Here is a 14,240-nt window from a genome sequence, read left to right on the forward strand (position 1 = left end):
CATTCCTTAGCTGGATTCTTTGCCCTGCAGAAGCTCATTGGAGAATATCCATTCAGGTTTTATATTTGTTGAAATGACATCAAAGATCTGTTGTTTCCTTCTTTTAGAAATACCAGAATGACAGTTATTTTGCTGAGAATGACAGTTATTTTGGGGGCTGATGAATCCTTCCAAAAGAATTTAATGATTCTAATAAATACACATTCCAGTATCTATTTCCTTTTATTGTTGTTCAGATGCAAAATGCCAAGTCTATAAATAATTAATATAAGACACTCATACTGATATGGTCTCTCAGCATGCTGTAGTGAAGATTTATCTGTGCTATTTATTACTTTTTAAATGGGTTCTGTTAAATTCCATTGCAATTATAACATAAGCCTTTGAGACCCATACAGAGTTTTGCAATGCTCTAAGGCACTGAAAATATTGTGAAAAGGCATTTTTCCTGCACTAGATTCTTTCCGTGTCATGCCAGTCTCAAAACTGTGTACTGTGACATTGCATTCTGAAAGGGGAGAAGTAGCATGAAAAATCAGATGCGCTTTCAGAAGAATGTTTATGTACTTGAACTTGCTGTAACCCCTTTGGCACCTTCAGTTTTTATATCACACACTGTTAACTAATTGGTGTGTGTATATCAATGGATTTGTATTTTTTTTATACACTACAGATGAGAACTAAAACCAAGATTAACAAAGTTTTCCACTCACATCTTGAAGTGTTTTAAGAAACAGATTGGTTGCTGCCTTTTCAGCTTTATCCAGGGAAGTTGATGCAAACCAGTTCACTCAACAAAACTGAAGAGTAGAATTACTGCAATGAGCCATGAGGTTTGCTTTTTTTGAAGAGAGAGATCAGTCAGTCAGGATAGCAGTTCCCAAAAGGCTTACCTACGCAGGTATAGTTGTTGGCTGCCAGCTGAAACCCAGGACTGCACTGGCAGTGAAACGATCCTGGCGTGTTCACGCATCTTTGGTGGCAATACGGAGGCATCGCGCATTCATCTATATCTAGATTACCAGGCACACATCACAAAGAGAACTACATTATTGATTATCCATAGCTATTTGCTCTCAAGCTCTCAGAAGAACATTATCTAGAAAACCTGCCTAAAGAGGACCTCACTTTGAAAGGGCATAAGGGGACTAAGTGGCAATGGAAGAAAATACAATCACGATTAAATTTTAAAAGTAATTCTGTTCTTTTTAAAATTAGGGTAGATGTGTTTTAAATATACTTAGGTCTGCATTCTGTAGTTAAGTGAGATGTTAAGAACAATGACTACATAAACCTGGCTGGGCAGGCTAAGATTTAAAAGAGAGAAAAGTAGTTAAAACTATTTCACAATCTAAAGACTAAAGAATGTCAATGTCAATCTAAAGACTAGAACCTTTATAAAGATAGAAGTATAAAAGCACTATCCAAGAATTGAGTGAAGAGAAAGAAGGAGTAGGTTGTTCTTTAGTTGGTGACTTCAGCAAATGCATTTAAACATTAATATCTTGGTTCTGCTTTCATAAAATGTGGATAGTAATGCTTGCTGTGTGTACCTTACGATGTTTCTGTGAGCATCAAATGAAAGAACACCATGGAAGGAACAGGATGCTAAACAAAAGTGCCCTTCTAACACATTGATGAAGCATTCCAGCACTGTCCTTATATTATAAATATTTCCAACCATAAACTGCTCAATTGAGAACTTGCAGAGTAGGACTAACATCTTAGAAGCATAATAAGACTTCATTAATTCATGACTGTACATGTTGTGACAACTTGGACATGGCACGCATAATTAAACATAATAATTATGCATGGAAAAGGTAACACTATATAGTGACACTGTCTTATAGAATAAAAAAAAAGAGTGAAAACAAAACTGTATGCCCAGCTCTTGTGGTACTTTAATGACTAAAAGTGTAGGAGGCATTGTGTTCAAGTGGCCTCAGGGTAATCTGAGTTTGAATCTCTGGCAATTACTAGCCAGGCGTTAACCTCTCCCAGCTTGCATTTCCTCCTCTGTAAGTAATTGTGCAACAATGTGGTAGAATTGTTGGAAGGATTATGTGACATAATATAGGCAAACTTCCTTACACAAAACAGGTAGAAATAAATGGGGGCTATTATTGATAAGTTATACAATCTATTGATTTAACTTGAATATTGAAACAAATGACAGTGATTTGCACATGACTTTCCCTCTCATTTATTTAGGTGTCTGTTCAAAGGTCTCTTTAGGAAGATCATCTCTGGCCATCCCTATAAAATAGCTTCTTCTGCATTATCTATCCCCCATATGTGTGTATTTCTTTGTAGCTGATGACTCTCCTTGACATTGTGTTATGTGTTTATTTGCTTCTTGTCTGTCTTCCTCACTATAATGCATTACAGATAAGTCCTATCTCTTCCTTTTGAGGTGGAGGTGGAGTATCTTTGGTTTGTTCATTACTGTACACTTAACCTGGACCAGGGCCTGGCATAGAAGTTGCTCAATAAACATTAGTTGAATGAATGGAAACATCATACCAATGAAGAGCAATTTTAGCATAGTTTTTCTTAGTACCCAGTGTTATACCCAGGTGCGAGTCTCAATAGCTGATATGTATACATGGTACTTTCTAATAGTTCTATGAGGGCTGTGATTCTGTGCAAGATGTCCTAGCACCTAAGACAAGGCCTGGCACATAGTCAACTCTCAATAAATGTTTGATGAATAAATACTGTGTGTCTTTACCACCAATAAACATTCATTGAGCCATTGCTATTTGCTAGCATTGTGTTTAGCACTGCATGTTTATAATGATGATAAATATGCACACATTCTATCCCTATCTAGTATGGAAGATGGGCATGAAAACAATTTAGTACATAGGATGATGAGACCAACAACAGGAATATACGTAGGGGACAGAAGGAACACTGTGCTACTCAAAGTGTGGCCTGCTGACCACAGCTAGTCCATGGACTATTTGGACCAGTCTGCAACAAATGAGTACAGAAAATGAGAGTAGCTGTTTAGAAATAGCAATTTGGTGTTAGCACAACATTTTTATTTTCATTTGTAGAAGAATTAATATGCAACAGATAGGAAATCTACAAAAAGGATCCATCAACATTTGAGAATTACAACCTTAGAGGAGGGAGTGACTAATAATGTTGGGGTAGATCATGGACAGCTTCCCAGAAGAAATGACCCTGAGCTGGGATTTGACAGTTAAGTAGGAGTTTGCCAGGAGTGCATGTTCCTGGTGCTGAAAGAGCTGATGTAGAGGCACCAAAGTGTGACACTGAGTGAAGTATGTGAGATAAAGCTGGAGGTTTTTTTTGAGGGGGCAGGGGGAGGAGAGGGTTGTTCACAGTTGGGCAAGGATCAGATTAAAGAAGACCTCTCATGCTCTGTTGAGTAATGTACAAATGGTTCTGTGGGTGAGAGAAACACCACATGATGAGACTAAACTTAAGAATGTCTCCTCCTATCATACCATAAAGAGTTATTACTGTATATATTCCATTCTCTTTGGTTCTTCTGTGGCCATTTGGGTTAGTTCTTTTTCTATACTTTTTATGCTCTCAATTGTTTATTTTCCTGACTAACACAGTGGACAAAACTTTGGTGTCTGTGGAGTTTTCCACACAGTGTGTTCCTAAATCACAGCTTCAGTCACTGCAAGGCCTGGGCCTTCCTTGGAGGCTGGGCAGGAACCCCAGCCTCTAGGAAGAGCCTGTGGTAGGCAGAACTCCACTGGGGCCCATGAGGAGCTCAGTGCTGACATCTGACATCAACAGCTCACACTCTCAGGCGAAAATGGATGCTGGTTGCCTGTCCCCACATCCTGATCCTCTGTTCCTCAGAGAGAATAAAGACTCTTCACTTCCATGATAAAAGGTGGTATGTAAATCAGTGGACAGTGGGAGTCAGTCAAAGAGTTTCACGCACAGTGCTGGGCCTCATAAATGAGCCCAGAACACTTTGGTTTACCTCTTATTTGCCAGCTGGCCTCCCCACACTGTGTTCTTCTAGTCATTCAAAAACCATGCCCAGAGCATCTACTTGATGGGCACTCTTCAGGGACTGAGACAGCAGTGACACAAACCAGACCTGGCCTCTGCTTTGAGGGAGCTCAAGTAGAGCTCTCAAGTAGAAGCATATGCTGCACTTGGCTTTGCATTCCTAGCACTGCACCTGCTTGCAGCATAAAGAATGTTTAGTATGTGAACTCACTGCATAATGGCAGCACACAGTCATTCAGCCCACGACCAGGTGTCCTGAGCATTCCCACACATGAGCTTCTGAGGTGGGGCTAGCATTATCTCCACAGTACACAGGGAAAAGTGAGATAGGGAATTTCAGTAACTCACCCCAGGCCTGAATGTGAGTTAGGGGTGGTGGTGGGATTTGAAGCACAACATTTGCCTTATAAACTGTCATGCTGAACCCAGTGAATGAACCCCATATCATCAGTGTTTAAGTGTTATAGTCCTCAAATAGCTAATTTAAAATTATTTTCTCAGTTGCTTTTATGGTCCCATTCATACTCCAAATTTATTCTTTTGCTTAGTCTAACATGTAACCAACACTTTGATGTCCAGAATATATTCAGCCTTTAAGGTCAGTTCTTTCTTGTGAATGTGAAAAGTGGACTGCCATTCAAAGGAAGCATAAGCAGTTGTTGGCTCTCATTCTCCACATAAACACGAGCGCTTTGTTTTGAATGCCTGAGGTTTAAATAATTAAGATGTTCAAGATAGGACTTTGCCGACTGCACCGTTGTACTTACCCACACACTGCTCTCCTCGCTTCTGGTACCCTGGTGGGCACTGACAGGCAAAGGAGCCACGCAAATTGATGCACACCTGGTCGGTTCGACAGTTGTGTGTCCCGGCAGTGCACTCATCTATGTCTGTTAAAGATACATGACATAGGAAGGGTTTGACTTACTTGTGAAGATGTTAATATTTCCTTCATATTGTCATAATACTTTTCTTAAGGAAACTGAGTTTTTAGTTTATTTTTCCAACCATTACTTCGTGGCACTGTTATATTGGAAATATTTAAAATGATGAATTATTTTTAGTGTTCAGAAAATAATTTCATAGATGCCAGTGTGCACCACTCAGATTAACCAACACTAGTAATTTGCTCTGCTTGCCTCAGCTCACCTGATTTTGTTAAGAACTGAAACATATCAGGTATAGCTAAAGCCTTACTCCATCCTCATCCCTGTACCTGCTCACCTGCCACTGTCCTGGAGGGTGTGAACCCTTCCCTGAGATGTTTTTATATGTTTAATATACAGAGATGCACCCTTTAGAATATACAGTATTAGTTCGTGTGTTTTAAAATGTAAATAAATTGTACAATACTTGTTTTCTCCATCCAATAAATTGCATTTGAAAGAATTTCTATTGATAAATCTCTAAAAATCTGCTCAAATAACAGAGTATAAATCAAACTTCAATAATACACATTCCCTGTTGCTGTTTGTGGGCATGTTCAAACTTTAGGGTAACATGACTGTGTGTGTAAACCTTTCATTGCAAGCTTCAGAATGCAAAAGATTTAATTTGGTCATATTGCTCCAGGAGAGATAGGCTGGTGTCGTGTAAAATACATATTTTCTCAAAGCATTTCCATTCTGGGAGTAATAGAGTAAAGATGACTTAAGGACTGACTAGGTAGGTTATGAATTTAGAAAAGTAAAAAATGCTTAGTCATAATATAATAAACATGTTATAATAAATTTATTTGGGATCAAAATGCAATGTGAATATGTGAGCGTACATTTATATTACCCAATAATTTATAAGTGATATTTAATGTTGCCTTATCTATATCACCTTTGTATTCATTTAGATTTCTCTGTTTCTCTTCTCTCACATTATGAAGTTAAATAGCACAAATGAAAGGATTATGTGATGTTGGCACTCTTTCAGCAACTTAAGACTCTAAGTGTCTTTAAAAAATATGGCCTTGTAATTCCTCGATGACAAATTTAGCATAAAAACTGCGACAAACTTAGGGGGGGTCTTAGGACATCACTGCGGTAGATCCAGGATGGTGCTTTGGGCCAAGAATCAATAATAAAAAAAATGAGCCATCAGTTCTTGCCCTTCTCTTTAAGAAGCTCAGAATGTTGCCATTCATCTTTCTAATATTTCCACGGAGAATTACTGCACTTATTACCCAGTGTAATAATGTAGGAAGTTCAGGCTGTGAGAGGGTTGTCCTCAGATATGGGCTTCAGTGAGCTGGGTGTGGAAATGATACGAGAGATTCCAAAAGAATGAGGGAGGGGACATGAAAAATACTCGAGGGATATGTGGCTGTTATTGGATAATAACCTATTAAAGCAACTACTTACATAATCCTTTCCACCTGGTTTTTAAGTTTTGGTGGATTTTTTTTGGTTCTTGTTTTCTATTTTTGTTTTGAAATCTATTATTATTATTTTCAAACCAGTGATGACAACTCTGACCTTTTTAGGTACTATGCAAAGGTACAGCAATCTTGCTTTGAGATTATCTTTTCTCTTTTGTGTCTTTTATTATTTTCTCATACGCACTTGATGAAAGCATTTCTACTGAGGTTTCTTTAGAGCTTTATGACTTGCTAATGCAGAAATGACAGCTGAATTCCTATTGTTTTATGTCAAGAACATTTGCCAGGATTTGCAGCGATAACAGCCCTGAGAGATATTGCAATGCGAGGTTCAGATGTGGCAAGTTTCCTCAGTACAGGCTGGCAGAAGATCAAGGACTGGCGGGCTGCTGCATTTTTCTAAGGGAGGCCTCACCAGTGACTGAGGCTTTTCTCCCTGAGACAACTGCAAACTGCCTCCACCCCAGGCTACATTCCTGGTGTCCTACAATCTCCTTCCTACTTTCTTGTCGTTCAGTTCTAAGTCTCTTTGATAAATAGAGTAACATTTCTAGAGGAATTAATATATCATTAAATACATTTAAAAAATAAAATCTGTGCTCCCTGGACCCACTCCTCCTTAAGAACGTCCATTTATCTCCTGAGAAGGATTCTTCAACAAAAATATTGGGTGAGTGAAAGTAATTTAATAGAGGAACAAACAAAAACAACAGAAAACTAAGTGAAATACCACTGCCTCCACTACAACTACATTCTTTCCCTTTCTCTATACACCCCCCCCAAAAAAAAACCAATAAAAACTGCAGTAGGATTCACCTCACCTAGGATTGACTGCTAATATTTTGACTACATTTTCTATTTACCTGGATTCACTTTTACTTTTAATTCTTTCATGGGGGAAACCTCCTGAAATGCAATAAAATACAGTTGTACAAAATCCTGTTTGAGAAATTAATCCGAAGGAGTTGAGTGCAGGCTTCCTCATATACCAGAGCTGCACCTGCTTGTGTATGAACTGACCGTGTTTTCATTTTTGCTTCTCTGACTCAGGGTTAGAATGTTTATCCGCCCCTTTGCTCTTAGCAGGTTATCTAATGGATTTCTCTGAATTATCTTCAATTGGAGCTTATTCCAAAGTAGTTCTGAATAATTCCTCAAACCTAAAACAGCACTAATCGGAAAAGCCCAATTGGTAATCTACAATATTTAAGATACAGAAAAATTTTGCCCATAAAACACACTAAGTGACTTCATGTTGTGGTCAATTTATTAGTTTACTTAAATAAAACAATTTTTATTATTTTGAAAGTTGCACTTTGAGATTCTGTTATGGCATTCACAAAGCATATGTCATATCAGAAAGCTATATGAGAGTATACAAAGTTATGTTAGAATTGTTATACACTGTTAAAATCTTTTATGCTTCTCTTTTCCACTTCTATGCATTTTGATTTGCCTTAAATGTTAGAAAGTTCAATATAATAAGAAAAAAACCCCACTAAAATATAAATCTATGTCAAGCACTCAAGCAGAAGGTCCACCCTTGTGCAGATGTGCCTGAACATCTGGCCCTCCCAGGTGTGACTATGAAAGCCCTCTGGGGTGAGGATAATCTGTTGCGGCAAAAGCAACACTTTATTCATAAGGAAAAGTATGCAGGTCAGCCATGGTTTTCCTGATAATCTAAGGAAATATACTCTGGGGAAAGGAGTTTTTGTTGGTTTTTAAGTCCATCTATAATTTTTCTTTGACAGGCTGCCACTTAACACATTCCCTGGACCCTGGGACCCACACTCTTTGAGGAGGGGCCTGTTGTCTTACCTTTTCTCTGTCTTCCTAGTGCCCAGTAGAATGCATAAAACATGGTGGTTTTTTTGGTAAGTACATGTTAATAAATAAATGAATGAATTATAATTGCCAAAAACTGAGGTCTAGAGTTGAAGGGAAGGAGGGCCAGTGTTTTAGCTCATGGAATTTAACATTTACATGACAGGTTAACAGGCAAGATGTGAGAAAAAACAGCAAGATCAGCAAGATATCAGGAGCTGACAAAGGGCATTGAAAAGTGCAGATGCTATGAGGAATAAGGCAGAATCAGAGAAGGGCGGCTGTGGATGGTTTGCCAGAAGGGTGAGTTTTGAGCGGCATTTTGATGAAGGTGAGGTACATAGATTGACAGAAATAGGAAGCTCTTTCTAGGCAGAAAGCAGGTTGCATTAGAAAACACTGAGAAGACAAAAGTGATTTGCATGAAGATGGCTGACAGCCCAGTAGTGAACGTGGAGGAGGGGCTGTGTATGAGGAGCCTGGTGCAGCTCCTGGGGGAAGGTGCTGGTCAACTGGTGGTTTGAGTCATCAGTAAGATTCAGGGCCTTAAAGGTGAGGTGAGAGTTTGGATTGAACACCACAGGGAACAGCTCTGAACCATGTGGACATAGCCTAATATAAACACCGCTAAAGAACAAAATAATAGAGTGTGCTTCCTAAAATATCGCAACACGTAAATCAACTCACATTTCATCATTCGAATGCATTAAGAATAGCTAATGGCAATATTTGGTGATTCCCTCATTTTTCAAAAATGTGCCCATGTTCTCCCTCCTAGTGATTTATACTATTACAGGTCTCTCTCTTGCTGACTTTGGCACCCTCATTGCTTTAAATAACAGTCTGAACTTTGCTCAGCTTGTACCCCTAGCCTTTTTACCATACTGACCGCCAGTCTATGGGACTGCATATTTAGTTCTCTCTCAGAGTTAGTGGAGGTAACTATGTCCATGTCTTCCTGGTGTCCATTAAGTCCCTGCTCAGGCCCTCATTCTCTATGTTTTTGGCTCCTTCCCTTTAGTCTGACTCATATTTCCCAAACCCCTGACTCATGCAGCTTTCTCTCTCTTATGCAACATTTTAATCTCTGTAATGTTCTTTCCACAATTTGATAATTTACCACAACATGGAATCAGTGTGTTTCATGGGCAAAAATTTTCCGTATCTTAAATGCTGTAGATTACCAGTTAGACTTTTCTAATTTGTGCTGCTTTAGGTTTAAGGGATAATTCAGAGCTCCTTTGGAATAAGCTGCCTTCAACGAGTGACGAGAATACACTGAAATAGGAGGAAGGGGACTGGAATGATTTTGATTCTGTCACCGCCTGTGTGATCCAGAGCCATGGTACCTCTTTCTCTCTGCTTCTCCGTCTGTAAAATAGACTGTCTATCCCTAACGATAGTGCACAGATTAAAAAAAATTGTTCAGAATCTTCAAAATGTATCTTTTTGTACTGAGACTGTGTCCTTTATTTTACTCTAAGTAGCCATATCTCTCCTAGTTCTGTGTGGGACACTGTGCGTGCTTTGGCAGGATTATCTGATGGCGCTGTCCCTTGAACTCCTGTAGTTAAAGAAAAGGTAGTGGTTAAATTCAAGTTGCTGCTAATTCTTTACCTGTATGGAGTTAAAACTTTGTTATATTTTCCCCAGTCATGCTATATAATCTTATAAAGGGAGTAAATTTGGGGTGGGGGAAGGTCAAACATTTGGGTTTGCTGTAAGGAGGAGTTACTTTTCTCCTGGCCTTCTCTTCCCATTTTCTTCTTCTTTTTTCACATTTTAAATGATTTAGATAGATACCCATCTGCTCAGAGTAACTGGTCCTAATCTTCTCTAGGGACAGAACAATACATTAGTTCTTAGCAAAGTACTCTTTCTACTTAGTCAGGATACCTGTTTGGTAAAAAGGACTCACTTGGTGAAGATCTTAGAGTTATTTAAATATTCATCCTATTTTTCAATATAATCCTGGAAGTAGGAACTATCTCAACAAGAGCTGAGGGCATTGCTGTTTTACTGCCGCCCCATTCAGTAATGGCTACTGGTAACAATAACCTGAGTACATTATGCTGATTGAAATCTGATTATGCTGATTGAAATCTAATAATACTACATAAGGTATGTAGTATTTTATATAACTTCCTGTGCAAATTTGTTAACATTCTAAAATTAATTGGTGTAAAAATAGGTAAATGCTTGGCAATCTCTAAACACCTATTATTTGATTAGGACATCAGATCTACAGACCTCTGAATTAACCCTAACCTCAGCCCTGTGGAATAAATAGGTGATTACATCATCCACAATTTACTGGGGAGGCAGGAGGATGTCACTGAAATGTAAATTGGTGAGGTTACCTGCCCAAGGTCACAGACAGCAGAAATTCAAACCCCAAATTCCCATTTTTGCCTCCACATTTTAGGCCTCCAGAAAGATTTATTTCCTAAGAGTTCTAGATAGCAGCAGCTTTATTGTGGTTATATGTATTTAACTTTTCTCAGTGTTAAAGAGAGGATTGCTAATCTCTAGTGCCGCGATTCCTCCCGTGTGTCTTTCTTCTATGTTAGAATAACATTCACGGCCCTCCAAGTCTTCCGTTTCCCCACTCCTTAGCCAGTTATCAACAACTTTTGTCAAAGACTTTCTATTTCCCTTGCTGCTCCTTTCACAGCACTGGAATCAGATTTATCTGGGCCAAATGCCCAGTTCTAGTTAGCTTTACACCCTTCTGAAATTATCAACCAGAATTCACCCAAGCTAAGCAGTTCTAGTGGAGAAAATAAATACTGATATTAAGTAACAAAAGAAGACTGTCTTCATCCATGGTCAGCAGTAGATTTATAGTTCTAGATTCTTATCTGCTCTGGCAAAACAGATTGTTAATCATTTAGTGTGCTTTAAATGGTAAACAAAAATATCACCAAAGTCAACAAATACCAGTCTCCCTGATAGTTCATGTTATTGTTTTAGAAAGTGAAGTTGGAAAGTCATGTGTCCTGAAGTCCTTACCATTGCACTGCGTTCTATCACAACCTTGAACTATGCTGTTCTTGTACAGGAAAAATGCTGCATGTGCCTGAAGCTCCAGTAACAATGATGGATTTGCACTGCAAATCTGGTCTCCCCTATAGGTAGTGGTGTTGATTTGCAAGATGACTAGATGAGGTTAGACACAGGGTTTGTGCGTGTGGGGCAGGAAACCAACTGATGCGTTGGGACACTCAACTCATGACTCCTCTGTCTTGTGCACAATTGTGCACAAACCAAATGAACCAGTCAGTCAACATTAAAACAGGAGAATGAACAAGGAAACAAGTACCTTAATTCTGATTTTCAGGTCTTTTTGCACACTGGCAAAGTGAAGCTCATTGCTTTCGTAATCTTAAAGAAAAAACATTTTCTACAAATAATTAATTGCTAGGTATGCTCTCTGGTACCTCTGTGAATGTTATACCTAGATAACCTCCCTTTTTTATTCTTAAACTTAATTATCCATGAAGCAAATGTTTGCTAAAAGATGATCCTCACATTGGGGATGATGTTACAACCAGCCATCAATCTACAACCTTGTGGAGGTAAACCTGTATTTGGAAACAAACGGCTCCACCAGGCTTTGTTCCAGGGTGGCTCAGTACCAGGAACTACAGACCCTTGGTGTGAAAATTCAAGCCCATCCCATGCAAGCTGTAGACCTGGCCTTTGGAGGAATTAGAATCCACCCCTTATTATGGGATGCCTATGCACTGACATTTTAATTGTGTTTCCCTGGTGCTCCACTACTTCACTTTGAACCTCCCACATCCTCCCATCCTGAGCTCCAGATCAAACCCCTGGAAAGTGATGAACTGAATGGAGACTGACTGCATTCAACTGAGTCCACCATGCCCTGCCTTTGTGCTGCGATTTGATTCCTGGCCCCTTTTCCTGAGTCCTTACAGCCAGATTAGTCAGTCTATCTAGCCCAAAGTACACACATTCCTGGCTTACTCCTTCAAGCCAATCATCACTTGAGGTCACATAAGCCCCCGGCTATGGCAATGCCAATTATAACAAGCATGGCTTGGTGACCTCCTAATCGTATGAGACCAATTACATTATACTTGTTGTTCACTCAACAATAAACAGCTTTTGTGCTCACTAAATTAAGGCATACTACTAAATTTGCTGAGTGTAACTTGGCAATACTTCTCTAAATCATTAACTGCCTAAGGCTTTTGAAATAAAGTATATCTTTGTGCCTCTTACCTTTAGAACATGTTACCTTCTTGTGTGTATTTTCCTACCCATTTCGTTACATCTTACTTATGTTTCTGTACAATGTTTCCCCATATGCCTCAGGGCTCTTACGTTTTTCTGAATTCCAAATGGAGCAGAGAGGGAGAATGAGGTGGGGGTTACTCAACACATTTCCACTAATACCTTTTTATTTTCTCTTTTTGATTTAAAATTTCATCCCAATGAGAAGCAATGAGAGCATACATATGTTGGTAAATCTAAATGAATACAGAATACGTAAAACAAGAATAGAAAGGTCTTTGGGGGCTTATAATATCTACAGAATGAAAATACATGAGAATAATAGCATATAGATTGGCAGAGGGTAAATGGAGTAGTTCAAGGTCCTTGCAATGTCTGGGAAGAGGTAAAACGACCATTTCATTTCAGATTTTGATAAGTCAAGGATGCATGTTAAAGTGATCTCCAGGGAAAACACTAAGGAGGAATAAAAAAGAATGAGACCACAAAACTATTACAGGGGAAGATGGAATACAAAATTTCCCATCATTTTAGAGAGAAGGTGAGAAAAGCAAGAAAGGAAACTAACATGCACTGAATGCATGGAAGGCAAACACTGACATAGGGGTTCCGACATGACCATGGCGATAGTCCCTGAGAACGTTGGGGTTGTAGGAAGAACATTCAACGCGAGTGGGTCAAATGCTCTTCCTGCAACCCCAACATTCTCAGGTGGGTTAAAAACACAGCACCTATATAAGCTGTTTCAAGAGACACAATTTAAATATAATGACACAGATAAAGAAAAAAAGATAAAAAATATACCATGCAACACTAACCAAAAGGAGTTGGCTTTGAAATATTAATATCGGACAAAGTTGACTTTAAAGAAAAAAAGATTACTAGAGAATGAAAAGTCATAGTAGGTAATGATACAAGTTTTACTTCACTAGGAAAATACAGAAATTATAAATTTAGTGACACTTAATCACCTGGCTTCAATATAGATAAAACAAAAGTGAAGAAAACTAAAGGGAATAATGGATAAACACAATTGCAGTAAGAGATCTAACATACTTTTCTCAATTAACTAAAAGAATAAGCATACATTTTCAGAAATGAGCAGAAAATATAAATAACATGATGAAAGATTTTGAAATAATTGACATAAACTTTTTAAGTATTGAGAGAAACACAGAAAGAAAACGACTGTTTGCTGGCTAAGGTAAGATAAAATAAATTTCAGAAATGACAACAGGCAGTCTTTATTCTGTAACTGTAAGGTAAATAAGACAGAAACAACAATGGAGAGAGAGATGGCACACCCAGAGAGGGCGCGAAAGCTCTGCGTCCCTTCCCACGTGCCTTGCCTTGTGCAACCCTTCCACCCAGAGGTTCACGTGTACCCTTTATTATATCCTTTTATAATAAACTGGTAAATGGTAAGTTAAAATGAGGGCGATAGAAACAACAGCAACAACAAAACTAGAAAACTCTTATTTTTGAAAAGAAGACATACATTTCAATACAATTTATAGCTTAAAGAAGATAGCAAAATTAGTATCTGAGACTTCTTCCTAGCCATGTGGTGCATACACATATATCTTTGTACAGTTGTAAGGATTACTTTTATAACTTATCCTCTAACATCTGACAACCTTGCTTGATGATAACAGTTTTTAAAAGTGTACAAGGAAAGATCCCATCTTAAGTGATTTTTTAAGTATCCTCTTCCTTGAGCAAGGAAGCAATTAAGAAATCCTAGACTGTTGGGGACTGCTCTGCCTGGTTTTAG

The 14,240-nt window shown here is 38.5% G+C and overlaps 1 protein-coding gene across 2 annotated transcripts in view; it reads right to left on the reverse strand.

Moving 5' to 3' along the window:
* EFEMP1 (EGF containing fibulin extracellular matrix protein 1) overlaps positions 1-14,240 on the reverse strand; it is a 63,436-nt gene that overhangs the window by 11,562 nt on the left and 37,634 nt on the right. For both annotated transcript variants that reach the window (XM_037143440.2, XM_053666850.1), the window contains exons 5-6: positions 4,779-4,901; positions 894-1,013 (exon numbers count right to left, since the gene is read on the reverse strand). In XM_037143440.2, coding sequence (XP_036999335.2) covers positions 894-1,013; positions 4,779-4,901 — 243 coding nt within the window. The remainder of the gene's footprint in view (positions 1-893; positions 1,014-4,778; positions 4,902-14,240) is intronic.

This window comes from Artibeus jamaicensis, unplaced genomic scaffold, assembly GCF_021234435.1.
Source record: "Artibeus jamaicensis isolate MK-2021 breed Jamaican fruit bat unplaced genomic scaffold, CSHL_Jam_final contig_465, whole genome shotgun sequence".
Taxonomy (NCBI): domain Eukaryota; kingdom Metazoa; phylum Chordata; class Mammalia; order Chiroptera; family Phyllostomidae; genus Artibeus; species Artibeus jamaicensis.